Source organism: Bufo gargarizans, chromosome 6 (genome assembly GCF_014858855.1).
Source record: "Bufo gargarizans isolate SCDJY-AF-19 chromosome 6, ASM1485885v1, whole genome shotgun sequence".
Lineage (NCBI taxonomy): Eukaryota > Metazoa > Chordata > Amphibia > Anura > Bufonidae > Bufo > Bufo gargarizans.
In genome coordinates, this window is record NC_058085.1 from 386,238,556 (window position 1) to 386,259,364 (window position 20,809).

The window sequence follows — 20,809 nt, forward strand, 5'->3', positions numbered from 1 at the left end:
TACCTGCAGCCGCGCCTCCCCCCTCTTCCCAGTCTGTAATCTCTTTCTATAACTTCACGTCCATGACCGTCCTAGCAGCAGCCGAATCCGGGGAACTATTAGACTGTGGGGATCCGAACGGTGGGACCCCCACTCATCACGGGACCAGGGGAGCGTTGTTTGTGGGTGGTGGTGAACCCCTCCAGGTCCAGAGACGTCAGTAGTAAATTGCATTGCGGACCTGGGAGCTGTCCAGCCTTGAATTTAAAGGGGTTGTCCACCTGATATCATCCCCTTCCTGATGGAAGATGGAGACGTCGTCATGGGGGTCTGGCAGATGTCCACTCTGGCTAAGGGTTGCACTGGGTATAAAAGACATGATAGTGCTCGGTTTGGTACCAGGTTTACCCACTTCAATATTGTGTAGTTTAGCATCAATTCCAATCGGAGAATGCTGGTAGAATACAGGACCTGTGATGACATCATCGCCATGTGACCAGTAACATCTTTGGTGATGTCATCATAGGCTGTTTATCCTGTGAGCCTCCTGGAGGAGTCTTGCTGCGGAAGAAGTTACCTACTGTGTTTATGTGGAGATTTCCTCAGGAGCAGGTGACGGAGGTCTGTGCTTCATGGAGACTCTGCGGTCTGTTATTGTGAGGCACATGGTGTTAGTACCTCAGTACCTCCATGTGCCTCATATTAAAGGGCATCTGTCAGCAGTTTTGTACCTCTGACACTGGCTGACCTGTTACATGTGCACTTGGCAGCTGCAGACATCTGCGTTGGTCCCATGTCCATATGTGGCCTCATCGCTGAGAAAAATTAAGTTTTGATATATGCAAATGAGCCTCTAGGAGCAAAGGGGGCGTTACCATTGCACCTAGAGGATCAGCTCTCTCTCTCTGCAACTGCAGCGTCCTCTGCACTTTGACAGGAGCAGGCAGTCAAAATGATGTCGCACCTGGACCTGTCAATCAAAGCAGAGAGAGCAGAGCCTCTAGGTGTAATGGTAACGCCCCCTTTGCTCCTAAAGGCTCATTTGCATATAGTAAAACGGTTCAGCCAGTGTCATAGGTGCAAATCTGCTGATAGATTAATAGTAAGTGACCCCATCATGTACCTCCTCACATAATGGGCCACACGGGGTTAATATGATACATGATGGGGTTATTTACTATGAATGTGAGGCACATAGAGGTGACTCCATCATGTACCTCATGCATTAACCCCATGTTGTCCATTACGTGAGGCGGTACTTGGTGGGGTCACTACTAATGTGAGGCGCATGGTTTTATCAGTTTAGACTTCCATATGTCTCACCTTTTAGGGCTTCTTCAGACTGCCGCGTGCGTTTTGCGCATTCGCAAAACACGGATACCAGCCACGTGCGTCTTGCAGCAGACGCGGGGCTATCAAAATGACGTGAAAACGGTACTCGTGGCGCGGTAAAGCTGGTGCCACTCACGGCAGGCGGTCAATTACCTCAGTACTTATCAGCTAAAAGAAAAAGTGACCGGATTGAGTACATTTGGCGTATTTTGCATCTTACTGCGGGTAGGTGTGTAAAATAGGAGTTTGGCGCAGCATGCGCCGGTTTTTGGCGCATTTTTCTTAGTAAGTCCCCCGCCTGTGATCGGGACATCTCACCTCTATGGCCGACCTCACACATTACAGTAGCGCTCTTCAGCTCTTATAAAAGTAAAATCTTTCATGTTGGCTGTCCAGGCACGCTGGGAGTTGTAGTTCAGCAGCAGCTCCACAGTGGCGCTATCCCAGTTGGCGCTGCGGTCGCTTTCTATTTTTTTTTCCCCTTAGATTTTGAGATCGTCACAGATGTGTGGTGTTCCAGTGATGATGATGAGAGTTGTTGTTCTGTTCTCTGGGCGGGCGCGCACACGTGTATGAGGGCGGTGCAGGACGCCACTTTCCATATGTTGTGGTTGGTCGTGAGGGGGGCGCTGTGGAGCGGGGGTCCCACGTGTCTGGAGCTGGCGGCAGACTGCTGCGCTCTACGGGTTCTTCCCGTCCGGTGTTGGCGGTCTGAGGGACGGGATCCGTGTGTACACATCGCTGCTGCGGAGACATGTGGTCTGTGCGGAGTTTCTCCCACACGGCTTGTTGACATCAGTTAACCTGTCGTGTACCTGAGTCGCAGCTGCGCGGATTAGGTAATCTTTGGTGCTCAGAATCGCTTTTTTATTTTTTTTATTATATTTTTTTCCCCTTAACTATTTTTTGTTTAGGAAAAAAATAATTTGTGTAAAGTGTTTTCCTGTGACTTTCATAGGAGGGAGGTGCGCACATCGGGTGGGTCAGGGATGGGTGCGGGTGGACGCTTGTAGCATACCCATGGATAGTCCGGGTTAGGAATACCTCTCCAGGGCTAGCTTCGAATAATCCCCATTTGTTAGGTGTCTCTCCAGTTATCTGGGTCAGCCTGCAGCGCCACCCCTGCAGGTGTGCATGATGGGAGATGTAGTTTCACAACACTTGGCGTGCCGGAGGTTGCTGATCCCTGTCCTAGCGGTGTGCCACCAGTGTCTGAGACGAGACAACCCCTTTAAGGTTAAACCCTATAGCGTCTAATGTCAGACCGTAAGAATTATTTCCCGAGTCATTTCATTGTAACAGTTGAAGAAGCGATGAATCACTGACGACTAAGGAGTGAATCACCGGCTCAGTCCTAGGATTCTAGTTTTCGGGCTTGCCTGTTGCTACATATTTAAAGGGATGCCCCGCTTTTAGGCTAGGGCACTGCGGGGGCGATGCAGACGGCGACTTGTGCAACGCTTCTCTATGGAAAAGAAAGTTGCAAGCGACCTGAAAGGAGTAGGGGTGAGCGGAGAGGTTGGTTGGCGTGAAAACAGGCGGTATTATCGTACCATCGCACGGCCAGCAGTTGTCAGTCATGACGCCGCCATGAACACATTCCGTGTGCTCTCCGCATCCGTCGCTCCGTTTCGTGGTCCGGAAAAAAAAACATAACCTGTCCTATTGTCCGTTTTGCGGACAAGAAAAGGCATTTATATCAATGGCTGTCCGTGCCGTTCTGCAATCTGCGTTTTGCGGATCGCAAAACACACAACGGTCGTGTGCATGAGGCCTTATTCTGAGCAACAGGATGTTATAAGTTTAGATTCAACTGGATGATAGGCTCTTATTAGGGCTCATGCATACGTCCGCGTTGCATCCGTTTTTTGTATTTTTTGCAGATTCATTGTAACAATGCCTATGCTTATCCGCAAAACGGACAGATATACGACATGCTCTATCTTTTTCGCGGAACGGACATACGGCATACATTTGTGTGCATGAGCCCTAAGGGGGTCATTGGCTATCTCATATTGGGGTATGTCCACATGTTTAGGCTGGGGTCCTGCACCTCGCTGCCACCTCCAGTGCAGACGAACGGGATGTACAACACCTCATTCGTGTGCTAGTAAAATAATTGCGGATTTCTGTTTGTGCTGCGGGAAAAAAAAATAATCTGCAAGGAGAAAGAGCACGCCCGTTCTGTGGCAGACGTCCAAGTGTCAGCCTGGGATTTCTGCAGTGGATCGTCTTGTAAAATATAAGTCTGGATCAATCGTGATCTGGGAGCGTCCTCTGAAGGGTTAAATTTGCATCCAGCCCCCGAATTGGAATTCGGAGGTTTTAAGCCTCTTGAGGAGTCCTGCTGAACATCCACGAGGTGGAGCAGAACAGGAACTGTGTGGGGGTCGTTATTGAAGACTACGTTTTAGACACTGATCTTGCTAACTCTGCGCTGGCGGTGGAGTTATGGAGAGGCGCAGGCCTCTACGTAACTTTGGCGTTTCCAGCGCTAGTTCAGGTGTAGAAAATTATGAATGAGATGGGCCTGCCAGCCTGTCCCCTTCGCCGCCCGCTCCATGCCTAATATAGGCAGAATTCTGGATAGTACATGACCCCGTGTCCGTGGCTGTTCTTAAATCAGCCTGGTCTGTTTTACAAATGAAAGGCGTGGTAGTGGGGGAGTTAAAGGGGTATTCCCATCAGACAATGGGGGCATATCGCTACGAGAACGGAGCGGGGAGAGCTGTGGCTGGAGGACCCCGTGGTCCGTCCACCAAGCGCTGCTCCCATAGAAGCGAATGGGAGCGCACCACGCACGCACCCCTGCTCCCATTCATTTTTTTATGGGCTGGCTCGGCTATTTTTGGCGGCCCCATAGAAAGGAATATAGGGCCAGTATGTGCATGCGCAGTGCGCCCTCCGTTCATTTCCCCGATCCGTTCTCATTGTAGTTGCGGGTTCCAGAAGTGGGACCTGCACCTATCAGACAATGGGGGCATACCCTAGAGATATGCCCCTGTTGTTTGTGATGGGAATAGCCCTTTAATGGGACGAGCTGTATGGGTGTCAGTGACAGGAGAAATGTGCCCCGTGAGAGTCAGTATGGCTGACGGGAAGTATCTGTATCATACAGCTGCGTCCTGTCCTAAAAACCTAGGGTGGGGGATGAACAGTATATAGGCCTTCTCATGCTGAAACCCATCTGTATGGTAACATTTAGTTAGATTGTGTCTGAGGCATTAGTGTACAGTCTTGTATCACGGCTATTTTTTAAGATTAGTAATTTTCTTGGAGGACCTGTCCTCTCTCCTGACATGCCTGTTTTAATCGCTTCATGCATCCCCCATGTAATAACAATTCTGGAGCATCTATTCTTATGGCTCTGTGTTGTGCCATTCCTCTATTATTCCTGCTAGAAGTTATGAAGAAATTGCTAGCAGTCTGCAGTAAAGGTACAGAGGGGAGTTACCAGTCGGGGGGGGGGGGGGGTGTACCCCACTGGTTACCTCCCCTCTGTACCCTTACTGCAGACTGCTAGCAATTTATTCATAACTTCTAGTAGAAAGAATAGAGGAATGGTACAACACAGCCATAAGAATAGATGCTCCAGAATTGTTATTACATGGGGGATGCATGAAGCTATTGAAAAAGGCGTCAGGAGAGGGGACAGGTCCTCTTTAAAGGGGTTATCCTATGATTAATGTGGAAATAATGAGAATTGGTACACGACAATCTAACAAAGCTAGATCCAGTCCTGTACCTCACATGGATCCAGAGATCTCCTCATTCATTGCTCCAATAGCACTGCTAGATTCTCTTCAAGCTGACAGCTCAGGGTGTGTCCCTTCTTCTGCAGCTCTCCTCCTATCACAGCTCAGGAGCTGTGTCCTGTAACTGCTTCTAACAGATGAAAGATAGAAGTAAGCATGTGCGACCACCTCAGTGAGGTGGACAGAGATGTAAGGAAAAGGACAGACAGCAGGTGGCGCTATACAGATACATTATATTGAATTCTAAATGGCGATACTAAATGTTTAATTACATGCAATTCCAAAAGTATTCAGGTCCAGGTCCTGGCAAGAAAAATGTAGTTTTTGTTTTTGTGGGACAACCGCTTTAAGGACTTGGTCTAATTTGTTGCTGAGCAAAGGTCAGCAAGCTATAGAATTGCGCCTTGTCCCTGCAAGGATCCCGCCGGCGCACAATCCGCGACCTTTGTCCACAGGAGTGATACGTTTTATTTTTTGTTTGGAGGAATTTCCAGCGATTTGAGGATGGGAAGAAACTTGTGGCGCTCGGCGCGTTGTATGTTATCTTCCGTATGTCATACGCAGCGCACACGTTTAGTGTGACTAGAATTTGGGCTCCTCAAGCCTCGCCCATGGGGTGAATATTAGATGCCATGCGCGAAGACAAAGAAATGTTCACATGTCTTATTTGACTGGAAAAACAACGCAGCTTTCTTCCCATCCTCTCTGCGGGCTCACATGGTAATAACTAACGGCGTGTGACAAGATGGCGAGCGTCGGCCGCTGGGAATGGCTACTGGATAACCAGTTATGATTGGCTAATTTCGATTCCCTGTCCGTTTCCTTAGGAAAAATCTCCCAAGAACTGGATTGGAAACGTACATGGCGGTGTCATGTGACCGCCATATGGCTGTGTTGCATGGCGTTGTATGCAAGCATTATCGCGGTTCTGACAGTCCTGGGAAGTGCCTGAGTTTAGTGCAAATCCTGTAGATGGGGGCGTAAGTCTTCCAAAAGTTCCACAGCACAGCTCTCATATATCCATATCCCCCCTCCGCGTATGAGGCACATGCGGCGCATTACCTCCTCTGCTTGCTGTCTGACCTGTGTGGCGTTCTTACTACAGAGTTGCGTTTACTTTCCCTTTACGCCCGGCAGACGGTTATCACTCCTTGGCATCAAAAGGAGCACAACTCTTCTCGCACCTGCTTTGTGTAAGTGCATTGAACCCAAAAAAGTAAAAAAAATAAAAAAAATCCGGCTCAGGTGGACTACATCCAAAAAGCCTGGATGGGCATTCATTTATATAGCCGGATGTAATACAACTCCACTGTAGTGGCCTCTGGACCTGCGGCGGCTCAGCGATTTGGTGTCCGGCCGCACTAGTTTTACTGAAAACCTGCAAACGTATACAGTGACACTGAAGGGGATGAGATAAAAAAAATTCTTAAAGCGTGGTTGTGACTCACTGTTTATATTTGATTAGACCACCCCTTTAATAATAATGTGCATAGCTTGGACTGTCATAGACTCAGGGGCTACCTTGCTTACACCTCTGCATAGACGCCTTTTATCTTTTCCGGCATAGGCGTAGAATACCGGAATCTCCAGATCTCATTAACTATAATGGGGGTCCGTCAGATTCCGCGTGTGTCGGAATTTGCGTATTTTGCCGGAACCTCCGTCTTGGATGCACATGAAGCCTAATGTGCCTAGAAATTTGCAGCAGCTTCAGTTTTGGGGGTTTTGATTACTGTCCATTTGTGGGGAATCTTACAGGTAGTGAAAAGATGAGCTCTCTTCCTGGAGGAGGAGAACTCTTGCGCCATCTATAGGCTTCTACCCTGTAATTCAGTGTTCAGTCCTTTAGGTTCTTGATGGAGACTCGGCTAAAATCCCTGGTCGTGTTTCAAGGCTCCATTGTGGGTCCACGTTGACGGGGTAGTTACCTGCAGGAGCAGTTTTCTTCCCGCTGGAGGAGAGCTAATTTGCTGATTGCTGCCTGTTCAATTTAGATTGGCTTCAGGACCGGAGAATATCGTCCTTTCCTGATCACAATTGTGCTAGAAATCTGAATTAAAGCAATTTGTGTCCCTTACAAGTGGTTTCGGTTGACCTTTTCTGTCTTGTTTTGCAGTGCCATGATCTGGAGGAAGATGAGACCTGTCATGGCCTCTCTGATCTCGCTCTGTCACTGGACGCTGGAGGAATCCTGGGAACCTTCCATGGATACATTGACAACTCAATCATTTCTATCATTGACGATCCTGGTGCCCAGGCAGAGGTAGGACCCATAGAATTGTCACAATTCGGCCTTCAGCAATGATCTTTTTCTTTGGCGGTTATCTTTTTCCCGGGTGGTACGTGCTGCATTTCTTGGGGCACAGGACATGATCATAAAATTTGGGGTAATTTGATATCCTATATCTTGGCTCATGATTTTTGAAGCTGGTCAGGATGAGGTTCTTGATATTTGGACTTTTTAAAGGAACGGACCAAAATTGGAAAAACATGGCAGCGCCCACGACCATCCCTGTTTTGTCTGGTATTGAAGCTCGGCTCCGTTGCAGTCGTCGGGGCTGAGCTGCAGTACCACAAGCAACCAGTAGATGTGTAGCTGTTTTTGTGATCCCGTATAACCCCTTGTAACCTCCTTTTGCAGCACAAAGATCATTTTGATGAGGAAAACGAACTGTCTCTGCTGAACGCTCTCACAGAGATACTGGACAACGCAGATGATGAGAATATGTCCCCATTTGACACCATTCCGGATACAGAACTCCTGGTGTCGTCCAAGGATCGAGACGGCAGCTTAGTAAGTCCAGATGTATGCCTGAAGGTTATACAGGGGTGTAACGTCTAAACGTGTTACTGTGTGCGCCCTTTTATTTAGCTATGGTTTTTGGGGGTCATTTTCATGCTTTTGTTTTTTTTGCAGAGATTGCTCGGTTTGTCACGTACACCGCCTGATCGAGATATGTTCTCAATGGACGGCCAGCGCAGAGCGAATTCCAACAAAGTGAGTAAAACAAGTGGTATTTTAACCCCTGTATGACAGTCTACTGACTTTTGAAGGCGGATGGTGTAAGTCTACTTTCACACTCGCGTTTTGGCTTTCCGTTCAGGGCTCTCACAAGCGGTCCAAAACTGATCAGTTTTGCCCTAATGCATTCTGAATGGATAAGGATCCGCTCAGAATGCATCAGTTTGCCTCCGTTCCGTCTCCATTCCGCTTTGGTGTCCGTCGGATGAAACTGAGCCAAACGGATCCGTTCTGACACACAATGTAAGTCAATGGGGGGACGGATCCGTTTTCACTGGCACAATAGAAAACGGATCCGTCCCCTATTGACTTTCAATGGTGTTCAAGACCGATCCGTCTTGGCAATGTTAAAGATAATACAAACGGATCCGTTCTGAACGGATGCAGACGGTTGTATTATCTGAACGGATCCGCACCAAACGCGAGTGTGAAAGTAGCCTAAGCCCTGACTCTGCAGCAACTTCTTTCGGCATCTCCCTTTAAAGCTTCTGCAGTCTAGTGAAAATGGGAGACAGTCAGGGACCCCCAAGGAGAAGACAGCGCCTACGTAGCACTCAATGGCCGTTATACTGTGAATAGAGGAGGCCCCAATTGGACACTGCGGTCATGTAATTGCATGGCGGATAAGCTCTGCCAACGACTATTGAAATACAGATAAAACGGATGAAACCCCTAAAGTAGCCAAACCCTCCCAATTCATTCCTTCTCTTTCAGTGTGAATTTGCAAATGCAAAGAATAAATAAGTGTAAACTGGAAAAAAAACTCTACACATTATGTGTCAAGAAATCAGTGCAGAAATTATTTTGGTGGCTAAGCAAAAAGTCATTAAACCACCACCTGCAAAATCGCTAAAGAGTTTGATAATTTGCGCCGCTTAGGTGCTCTCCATAAAGAGATATAATATTCACCGAGTCATTTAGGACCGAAACACTGGTCAAAAGGTTTGTCCAGGATTAGAAAATACATTGCTTTCTTTCATAAGCCGTTCTAAACCTTTCTGCTGATTGTTGGTGGTAATGCAGCTTAGTGCCATTCACTTCAACAGAGCTAAGGTGCAGTTCCAGACACGACCCACATACAACTGTGGAGCTGTTTGCAGAAGAAAAGCATTCCTATTTTTCTAATTCTAGAAGCCCTTTAAATGGTTAAAGGGGTTCTCTCACTTCAGCAGATGGCATCTATCATGCATCCAAAGTTAATACAAGGCACTTACTAATGTATTGTGATTGTCCATATTGCTTCCTTTCCTGGCTGGATGCATTTTTCCATCACATTATACGCTTCTCATATCCAGGAGTTATGACCACCATCGGTGGTCGTGCTTGCACACTATAGGAAAAGCAGTCGGCCTTTCTGGTTGGGACTGTTGGGGGCACACATGCGCAGCAGCTCTCATTCCGGCCACCTTGTATCTGTGCTGCAGCGGTGGTCAAAACCCCTTGATATCAGCCGTGTATAATGTGATGGAAAAATTATTGAAGCCAGCAAAGGAGGCAATATGGACAATAACAAAACATTAGTAAGGGCCTTGCATTCACTTTCTCTACACAATAAATGCCATTTGCTTAAGGTCCTATGCACACGGCCGTGGCCCATACTGCAGCCTGCAAACAGTGGGTCCACAGTATGCGGGCATCGGCCTTGTGCTCACTGCATTCACTTGAATGGGTCCGCAATCCGGAAGGTGCAGTGTGGAACTGAGTTGAATGGATCGGTCGCGGCAGCCGCACGGATAGTGTACCTGCATTGCATACCATAAAATGCGGTCCCCATTGCGCGGAATGGCTGTGTGCATGAGGCCTAAGTGAGACAACCCCTTTAAGAGGTGAACAGCTGCTGGGGGTGGTTTCTGGGACAAGTGTTCTCTATTGCTGTGAGGCCTGTTTGCTGAGTTATTTTATTTATTTTTTATGTTCCTATTGCAGATTGATGGACGTTGTTCTGGGCCAAACTGGGATCTGTTTCCAGATATCATCAGCTCTACACCAAAGAGACGTAACAATCATAAAAGTATGAGGGTATGTTTACCCCGCAGGTCAGAAGCTGAAGAGACCCAACCGCGAAGTGACGGAGAGGATGAAGAAGTGCCAACTCTTGGGGACGCTACTAACTATAACTTACTTTCATTTGACAAAAACTTCTCGGTGGAATCTGAAGCGGATAATAATGATGGGGATCATGAGCAGATGTTAAGGCACGGGACACCGTGTATCATAAATACTGAAAATGTCACCCTTAATGACTTGGTAAAATACATGCATCCTTACTGCCTGCCTGCCATAACCGTGTGCCTGGAGTCAGAAGATGAGGAAAACCTTCTGAGCGATGAAGTGTTCCTCGAGATTGTGTCCGATCGAGGCGAATGTATAAAAGTACCTGTGGTGGTAGAACCCCTGGAGGAAATGTTTTGCTCAGAGTCTTCAGATGATGCCGAAACTGAAGACCAGTCCTCATCGGAGCAGCGTGGTCCAGAGCTAGAAAGGAATCATGAAAAACAAATTGATTGTACAAAGACATTAGATGAGGTTAATCAGGAACCTGCAGGGGAGGACTACCAGCCTTTCCCTACATTGCAAGATTTATCTCCTCAACCTCCAGGGGCTGACGTAACGGTTCAGAGGTCTTCAGATACTGACTCTGCTTGTATTTCGGAGGAAATTGCTCCAGACTGTAAGAAAAGTAGTGAACCAGATATCACAGTAGCAAATGACAAGTTGCCAATGAAGGGAAAGAGATCCAGCAAAGAAAAGCAGTCCTCGAAATCTAAGTCGAAAAGTAAAACTAAGAGCGCTACTGAAGACAAATCTCCAGTTGCCCCAGAAGCGACAGTGGGGCAAAGTGTCGCCCAAACACCTGCAAGCCGATCGAGTAACCCTTCCCTGCAGGAGTCAGACTTTTTAACTAAGACATTGGACCAGGTTAAAGAGTCCCAGATCGAGCATCGGATGTCCAAGGTCAGCCGCACCAAGGCGAGATCTCGAGCAAGCTTAGACGGGTCCATCCTGGAGAAAAAATTGACAGATCTAAAAGTAAAACCTGTTGCTAAGATTACAGTAGTAGGTGGCATTGACACAGATTTAGAGGGAGACCCAAAAACTAAGGACCCCAAATGTGAGGACACTCAAGATTCTGTTGTCAAGGTTGATGAATTACAGTCTGATAAAGAAAACGTTTTGGTTTCCGCCGATATCTGTGGTGGGGAGAAATCCTCCAGTAATGAAGAATCAAGTGCCTTGAAGGTGGAAGCTGTACAGGATGGGGACTCTTCTCAGGCCGCGAAGGAAGCAAAGCCCAAGTCACTTAGCTTAAGCGAATATAGGAAGAGACTACAGCACCGCAAACCGAACCCCGATCGAGACAACGAGAAGCTGTCTTCTAGCAAATGGCCAAGTGTTCCCGAGCCCCCGACAGAATTGGCAGAGCTGCCTTGCTTAATGGCCCCTACACAAACAAATAAACCATCAGTCGAGGTAAAAACGTGCCCACCAAACAAGGGCCGGCAGCGTTTCTGGCCAAGACGTTCCTGTTAGTTCAGCTTCTGCTCCAATGACAGTGACTCCAAAGCCGATGGCAAGTCAAGGTGTTCAAATATATGAGAAACCATGCGAAATGGCTATGGATGTAGCTCCACCAACGCTTACTCCACAACCTAATCGGCCATCACCTCCATTTTATCCACCTGCCTGGCCAGCTGTCCCTCCACATCCTTCTTTTTATCCTGGCATGCCACCATTGCCAGTCGTTCCTCATTATCCAAATGTTATGCCATCAGTCTTGCCTGTCCAGCCGCCACCAGTCATAAGTTGGCCTCCCTTTCCACCTCCACCTATTGCAATGCCGCCAGTACATCCTACCGGTTGGGTTTCGGGACCAACAACTATGTATTGGCCAAATGCTCAAGGGATGCATGAAAGTCAGTCCCTTCACAGCTCTCCTGAGAATTCTGTCCGAACCAATCTCCAAGTTCTGCCTGACCAGAAGATGGTGCAGGAAACTGTCTCGCCCGTAGAGTGTAGACCCAAGACTGCTGCCCCTCTTCTTGTTCAAACAGGCCGAGCGCCAGTGACTAAGCTTGAGAACGGTGTCCCACCGAAAGAGACCAGAACTGCTGCAAAACCTGAAAGCGGCAAGCATGACAAGCCTGCAGCCGCTGATGCCATTAAATCCTCATTGGCTAAGAAATCTGAAAATGCGTTGCCCAAAGATTGTAACAAGGCAAATTCTCCTCTGCCAGATCTAAAATCTGCAAACCAAGTGGTCTTTAAAATAATGGAAATTTTGAAAAAAGCACAGAAATTAGGTTACCAAATTAAGCCGTCCTCTGACGCCGCCATTGCCAACGCACAGCTGGGCATTCAGGTAGCATCATCCGCAGAAGCCTTAAAACCAGAGCCGCCAAAGCAGGCGGTGCTTGCAGATGTTACGGTGCAGGCAGTAGACAAACCTTCTACACAAACCCCTGCACCGGCAGCAGATCAGTCTTTGAAGGCTGAGAAGTTAGAACTTGAGCAGATTCCAGCCATCGGAAGTGTAAATGCCCATGAAGTGGCAGAAGAAAAACTGGCATCAGCCTGTATAGTGCCTGACCAAAAAGCCAACGAGCCTGTCCTACTTCCACCTGCTGAAACCCTGACTACATCTGGGGAAAGCTTCCAGGCGATAACCGAATCTGATCTGAAGGAGCCCGAGAAAAGCTTTACATGTGAAGCAGGTAAAATGTCACGAGGCGCCTCCACTTGGGAGCTATGGTTTGGTCAATGAGCAGTGAATTGCTTCAAAAACAATAGAATTCCACAAGACTGGAATTAGTAGTTTGAAGTCCCTCCCATGAGGAGCCCTGGGAAGTGAAAATTGCTATTCCAGCAGTTTTCTGTCTATTTTGCCAGGTTGTAGCATCAAAGTGGAGAATATATGAATGTTACAGGACAGTAATGTCACGTGTGGCTGGGGTTGATGTTCAAAGAGCGTATCCCTGCATGATCTCCCTACAGGAGGTGTAACCTTGAAAATAAGCGGATTGCTGCAGCTGCACCCATACTAAAGGGGTTCTCTGTGATGCGATCCATTTATGACTGCGATTTCATATGCAGAAATCTTTCAGTTTTTTCATATTTGTCATATATGGCTCAAAAAACTGCATGTGTGATTCCAGCCTAACAAATTGTCTAAAAAGTCAAGGTTCTGAGAGAAAAGGACAACCAACTGTAATGTGGTGCCTCTTGATCCTCCAGTGTAAGACTTGCTATTTAGGACTCGTGCACACGAACGTTGTTTAGGTCCACATCCGAGCCACGTTTTTTGCGCCTCGGATGCGGAACCATTTACTACATTGGGGCTGCAAAAGATGCGTACAGCACTCTGTGTGCGCTGTCCGCATCCGTTGCTCCCTTCCGTGGCCCGGCAACAAAAAGAATAGAACGTGTCCTATTCTCGTCCATTTTGCGGACAAGAATTGGCATTTCTATAATGGGCTGCTCGTTCCGCAAATTGCGGAACCCACATGGGTGGCATCCGTGTTTAGCGGACGGCGAAACATGGTGCGTTTGTGTGCATAGTGGTTTTACTCCTACGCTAATGTGTCCTGAGTATGGCACCCTCCATTTACACCCATATTTAGTAGATAACCCCCTTTTAAAGGGACATTTACATCAGAAAGGGTCATTGAAAATGTGATGCAAAATCATGTTCTTCTGGCACAAATGGTAAATTCTCCAGTGTAGATGGTCAGTCCATTGTCAGTTTCCTGCTGCTGGGGGACAGTTATCTGCAGTGTACTCTTCATAATAGTAGGTGTAGAATTGGGATAAGAGTACGAGTATGACCTTCGTCATCTTGAGAGATCTAGATAAAGATGCTCACAGAAGAACATTGTGTTAATCAGTGTGATGCTTTAATGGAGTCACTTCAGAGGACAAGAAGGATAATCCATGTAGGGACTGTTTTTTTATTTATTAAAAAAAATATATATAAAAAAATCCATAGATGGGCTGTTAATGTGAAAAGGTTTGATGGGAGTGTCCCTTTAAGTTTTTCTATTTCTGCGGTGGTTGAGCAGTGATGTGAAGCCAACTCTTCCTGGTGATTCCCTAATTATCCGAATGACTGCCATGTGATAGTACAGTGCCCGGCGGGCCACGGCACAGTCGGCTGATTGTTCTGGCGGCCACGTTTTGCAATTTGGTGTCTCTAAAGGAGTTATCCCACAAATCTTATCTGTAGGGCTTCTGTGGGATAGGCAGCAGCTCAAAAAGCACCTTCGCCCCCCCAAAGATTCACTGCGGTTAGCTCTTGTTAACCCTTTCCTGACCTGCATATGAAAGTCCCTCACACATAGCTGCAGAGATTATTATGGTAGGTCCCACCATATGGTAGGTCCACTGTCTAGAGCTGGGATCAGCAACCTTCGGCACTTCAGCTGTGGCGAAACCTCAACTCCCAGCATGCACACCTTCTTGGCTGTTCTCAGAACTCCCAGAGAAGTGAATGGAGCATGCTGGGAGTCGTAGTTTCACCACAGCTGGAGTGCCGGAGGTTGCTGATCCCTGGTCTAGAGAGAGATGTAGCTAGATATATATGGGGGACGAATGAATGAAAGGCGACTGGGCCGCTTCTCTGAGATCGCTGCATCGGCACTGAGGGGAAGGGAGCAGGGAAGCTACTGAGCATGGTACGTCTACCAGTGAGTACGCGGGCAAGGCGGATAAACAGCAGGGGGCGATACCAGAGAGAAAAATGTGACGCAGGGAAGCTACTGAGCATGGTACGTCTACCAGTGAGTACGCGGGCAAGGCGGATAAACAGCAGGGGGCGATACCAGAGAGAAAAATGTGACGCACTTAAAAAAAAAAAAAAAAACACGAACGCTGTTTTTTATTGCATCTATATTCCAATACTACTATGCCAAATGTCCTGTTTGTCCCATAGTAATAATTTTGGTGCGGTGACACCTTGCTGATGTTAATTGGCTTTCTCATTCAATGAAGGTATCGAAGCGACAGATCTTACCAGCTTGCTAGAGCAGTTTGAGAAGTCTGAAGGTAAGCACGGGACGCATTTCCAGATTTTATTGCAACCCTTATGATTTGGTGGGTCCATAAACCCCTTCCCAAATATCCTCACTCCTTGTGTACTGAGCCGGTGACTGTACCCGCCTGTGATGTACAGGAGCTGTACCGTCTCTTTGTCTGGGGGGAGAATGTGCTTAGTCTGCACAGGCCCCTTTTTACTGGGGATGGCGTTCTCTGCAGTAAGCACTTAATAGGATCAAGTACGGTATTGTAAAGCGGGGACGTGGCCTCTCTGTGGAGCAGCAGCGTCAACAATCCGTTTGCCTTGGGCCTCATGCACACACGAGCTTCTGATCAGAATTTATTTTTATCCATATTTCTAATTGTAAGTCAAAATCGAGCAAATGCAGAAGAGAAGTATGCAGGTTCCCGATGTGTTCGGTGTAGAGCCACCTCATGGTTTTAGCAAAAAAATTTAAATAAAAGGGGGTACTTTCACACTTGCGTTGCTTGATTCCGGCAGGCAGTTCCGTTGCCTGAACTGACTGCCTGATCAGGCAAACTGTATGCAAACGGATGTCATTTTTTCTGACTGATCAGGCATTTTTCAGACTGATCAGGATCCTGATCAGTCAGAAAAATGCCTGATCAGTCAGAAAAATGCATTGCAATACCGGATCCGTTTTTCCGGTGTCATCAGGCAAAACGGATCCGTTTTTTTTTTTTTTTCATTTTTAAAGGTCTGCGCATGCGCAGACCGGAAGGACGGATCCGGCATTCCGGTATTTTGAATGCCGGATCCGGCACTAATACATTCCTATGGAAAAAAATGCCGGATCCGGCATTCAGGCAAGTCTTCAGTTTTTTTAGCCGGAGATAAAACCGTAGCATGCTGCGGTTTTCTCTTTTGCCTGATCAGTCAAAACGACTGAACTGAAGACATCCTGATGCAAACTGAACGGATTACTCTCCATTCAGAATGCATGGGGATATGCCTGATCAGTTATTTTCCGGTATAGAGCCCCTGTAACGGAACTCTATGCCGGAAAAGAAAAACGCAAGTGTGAAAGTACCCTGATGAAATTGCGAAGTGTGCACTAGGCATTACGCTTTTGTAACTGCGGGGTTAATGCACTAGGCAGTATTGCAAGTTCCAGGTTTCATATGATGTAGTCCAGGGATGGCCAACCTGTGGCTCTCCAGCTGTTGTAAAACTACGATTCCCACCATGCCCTGCTGTTGGCTGATAGCTGTAGGCATGCTGGGAGTTGTAGTTTTGCAACAGCTGGAGAGCGGCAGGTTGGCCATCCCTGATGTAGTCTATTCCGTTTGTGTCTTGTCTGACCTGTTGACCCTCTCCACCAAACCTGAGGACAGTGGTTTTAACACCTGTGGTTCTTTGCAGCTAAAGTGGAGGAACGACTCCCTCAAAGTCCTGATAAATTGGCTGTAGGAAACTCGGGGTAAGTAGTAGAGTTACCCTACAGCTGCACGCCGCTGCCTGCAGGAGAATATGCGGGCGTGTCCTTATGGAGTGAATAGCTCTAGACAGTGGCGTAACTAGAAATGACTGGGCCCCACAGCATATTTTTGAATCGGGCCCGCCTCCCCCAGTATTTTTTTCGCAACCCCTTCCTTTCATGCCGCCCCCATTCCTGTGGCTAGTAAAGATCGCTCTCTCAGACCAGGGCCAGCAGCTGTTCCATCCATTTTATACACTGTCTATACTGCCACTGTATATAATTTCATTGTGTAATACTGTTGAGGGGGCCCTGACAAAATATTTTAGTCCTCCTCCTCCTGGATGGGCCCCTTCGGGGTCAGGGCCCCAAGGTAGCCGCTTCCCCTGCTTTCCCTATAGTTACGCCCCTGGTTCTAGAACACATTATAATTCTTAAATTACTAGTGGCCGAGTCAGGTACTGCAGGTAATTACAAGTTTCAGCGCTGATCGCACACCATCAAAGTCCAAAAGAGGAACCCCTTTAAATGGTGTTTTTTTTATTTGTTTTTTTTTGCACGTGTAAAGCATTTGCAATTTCATAAATTCCAGATATGTATTTTTTTTTTAACTTGATCTGAATTCTGAAAGTTTCTTTATAATGGCAATCTGTGACAAAAATTCACAGCAAGCTGCGCATAGAAATAAGGGGATCATCTAAAGAGGACCCTGCCCATAAGAGCTTACAATCTATAAATGTCGGCTGAGCGGTCTTTCGGCTGACGGCTGTCCCCCGTCCACCATACACTCGTGTTCTCAGTTGGGCGCAAGGATTACCCTGACGTACACCTCTGGCAGCAGCTTTTGTCTCGTGAAACATGCCCAATTCTTCTTTCTCTTGACCTCTGCCATCAGGGGAGAGACCGGAGACCCCCGTACCGCTTGGCTGGTCAGCTGTGTGAGCTACTCTGAAACAGCTGATCATCAGGGGTACAAGGTGTCAGACCCCCCCCCCCCCAATCAGGTATTGATGGCCTATCCTGAGAATGGGCCATCAATATTAAAATCCTGTTATACCCTTTTAAGTAGCCCTGTGGTTCGATGCTTGTTGTTGGGGTATCCTGTGTAGCTGTGACTGTCATTGTGATAAGTTTTTTTTTTTTTTTTTTTGCTGCTTTTGACAGGACTGGGAAAACATTGGAGAAAAAAATTAATGAGAAACAATTGGCACCCGAGTTGGTGAACACAGCCGGTGAGTAGCCGTCATCACACACAGAGTTCATATTTAGTAGATGCTTTGCCTTTTGTTCTGATTTTAAGGCTACTTTCACACTAGCTGTTTTCTTTTCCAGCATGGAGTTCCGTCCTGAGTTCCGTTCTGTCTATACCGGAAAAGAACTGATCAGTTTTATCCTAATGCATTCTGAATGGAGAGCAATCTGTTCAGGATGCATCAGGATGTCTTCAGTTCAGTCATTTTGACCAGGCAAAAGATAAAACCGCAGCATGCTACGGTTTTATCTCAGTCTAAAAAAAAAACGGAACACTTGCCTGAATGCCGGATCCGGCATTTTTTTCCATAGGAATGTATTAGTCAAAATACCAGAATGCCGGAACCGTCCTTCCTGTCTGCGCATGCGCAGACCGAAAAAAATGTGAAAAAAAATAAATGCTGGATCAGTTTGGCAAAGGCTTATCCGGCATTTTGATGCATTTGTAAGACGGATCAGGACCTGATCAGTCTTACAAATGTCATCAGTTGGCATACGTCTTGCTGGATCCGGCAGGCAGTGGCGGATCACTCTGCCGCAAGTGTGAAAGTAGCCTAAGCTACTTTTTACTTCAAGCTGGCGATAAACATGAAATGGCTGTAGGCAGAACTAGAGACTGAAGGCTCTCTCTCGATCCTCCCATACATCTGCATACTTGGCCGAGCATGCATATGTAGTGAAGGATGGAGGCTCATCTCGCCAAGAACAAAAGGATTGGGCAGGAATCCAACATGCCTGTTGGTTATCTCCCCTGGTATCAGCCGGCAGGAGTCCATAGGTGGTCATCTGCCTGCAGCCACCACTAGGAGGAGCTCCCTGCAGTACCGCACTTGTTGGACTGTATTATAAAGCTGCCCTTGGTAACTCAGAAGCTCCCTCTAGTGGTGATTGATGGCAGATAAAATACTATAATTTAAAGGAGACCTGTCGGTTTAATATGGTACTGGTCCATACTGCTAGTGGCCATAACTGCTCAAAAATGTTGTCAATTTACAACTAAGCGGCGCCGAAAGAATACACCAGTGTATTCATGAGGGGATTGGGGTAATGATTCATAGACTATCTGTAAGCGCAGGAATGAAAATTGAAAACGATTGCTTTGTCCTGAAGTCCTAAATGGGTCGGTCCTTAAAGAGACTTTACAGTTTACAACATATTGCAGATTGTAATAAGCCATTTTTATTTTAAAGGTCTCACCCCACCTGCGACTCCCCCGCATCAGCTATGGAAGTCTGTCCTTACTGGGCCTCTTACTGTCAAATCCAAACCATTACATGGCCAGGAGAAAAGCTGTTCACCTCTGAAGACTACAAAACTCATTGAGCCGAAGCCGCTGCCACAGAGCCTTCTGAAAAACCGAAACCTTGCCTCTTCTCCATCGGTAATGTCACCTCCTATCCATGTGGCATCTGGTGACCATGATTACTGCATCTTATCCAGCCAGCGTCCAGAGAACCAGTCAGCCAGCACTGTCGAACCTCCTGCTCCACCATCTGCCTCTGAAGAAGGCTCCCGCTGGAACGTGAAGCACCATCAGAGCATCACCATTAAGCCAATCGTGCCATTCCACAAGCGTCAGCAAAGCAAAGCTTGCCCAAAGCAGCCTGCTCCAAGTGCACCTCCGGTCACCAGCGAAAGTACCACCTGTGACATCGGCAAACCAGTTGCACCTTGTGGTAGCGTTCAGAAAGCTAGCAAAGATCCCCTAGACCATAGGACTAACATTATGGCAGAATCTGCAGTCGACAGTCCACCAGGTTCAGTGTTAATGTCTCCAGACTCATCACCATGTCGTAGTGAGAATGGACAAGGTAGAACTGATCTGAAACAAGGGGATGCCTCGGTGTCACGGAGAGCTCTGCGCTGCTATAGGAAATACAAGGGATCCCCCAGTCCCCAAAAATCCTCCTGGAGGGGCAGGTCTAGTGGTAGTCGCTCAGATTCAAGATCCTCCTCGTCCTCAAGGTCTCGGTCAGGGTCTCCTGCTTCAAAGAGGAGAAGAACGTAAGTTTCTAGTTTAGTGCTGGATTCTCATGCTGTTCGGCCATCAACTGATTTGTGCTCGATTTTAAGGGGTTCTCCACTTTGCAATTACCATTGTGTTTAGGTTCTCCTATGGTTTTCTGGCTGCTCATTTTGGTCATGTCCTGCTATTAAATAGAAACAGCATGGAGGCAAGTGACGTTGTTGGGCATCTGGGTATGCATTGGTGCTCTGGTGCACTCTGTATATCAGATTGAGTATTTCCCAGGTCTCTGCTTTCAATAATTTATGGGAAACTTCATTGCTATGAAAGCCTATGGAAACCTTCGGATGCATTTTATTTATTGCATTTTAAGCAATTTGGGCTAAACAATTTTATTAAAAATGTTCAGCTCCTGACCTCCTAAACAGTTTAAGCCATATTATCAGTTTGATAAGAATTGAGCTAAGAGTGTTTGAGGTCAGAGATGAGAGCTACACATGAGCTGTCAGGTGACTGGATTCAAAGAAAAGACCCTTGTATTTCAGAAATGGCAGACCATTCTTTTCATGAAGGCCAATTGAAAAAATGTTTTTTAGCCCAAAATCGGTAAAATCCGATAATAAAAATTACCCCGAAGGTGACCCCATCTTTGTACCCCGACCAGTGATCGGGAACGCCTGTTTAGCCATTTTTGAGGCTGATTGCATCTTTTATGACCCCATTCAGTTTCGATCGAGCTTATGGACCCTTATTTCTGGTACATGACATGGTGGTCTAGTGCTGTGCTCTGTAATCGGTGAAAGGTTCCCAGTCACTGATGGCAAGCAGGGATCTTGACACTATATTAGAATAAAAAATGAGTTCACTTAATTTGCTGAAACTGGGAAAATTGGTTTAAAGGCAGTATGACTTTCTAACAAAATTATAGTACATTCCTAACAAAATTATAGTACATTCCTAGGATATTACTGCTGGAGGACCAATCTCAGACACGCACCAATCCCGAGAACAGAAGTGCCACAGCACTGGTTTAGTT

General features: G+C 47.0%; 1 protein-coding gene across 1 annotated transcript in view; it reads left to right on the forward strand.

Annotated features, from left to right (window-relative positions):
- The window catches only part of LOC122941515 (peroxisome proliferator-activated receptor gamma coactivator-related protein 1-like), a 33,752-nt gene that overhangs the window by 1,567 nt on the left and 11,376 nt on the right, over positions 1 to 20,809 (forward strand). The window contains 9 exon segments of the mRNA XM_044298830.1: positions 7,183 to 7,329; positions 7,708 to 7,860; positions 7,984 to 8,064; positions 10,015 to 11,567; positions 11,569 to 12,800; positions 15,073 to 15,126; positions 16,502 to 16,559; positions 17,721 to 17,788; positions 18,998 to 19,811. Coding sequence (XP_044154765.1) covers positions 7,183 to 7,329; positions 7,708 to 7,860; positions 7,984 to 8,064; positions 10,015 to 11,567; positions 11,569 to 12,800; positions 15,073 to 15,126; positions 16,502 to 16,559; positions 17,721 to 17,788; positions 18,998 to 19,811 — 4,160 coding nt within the window.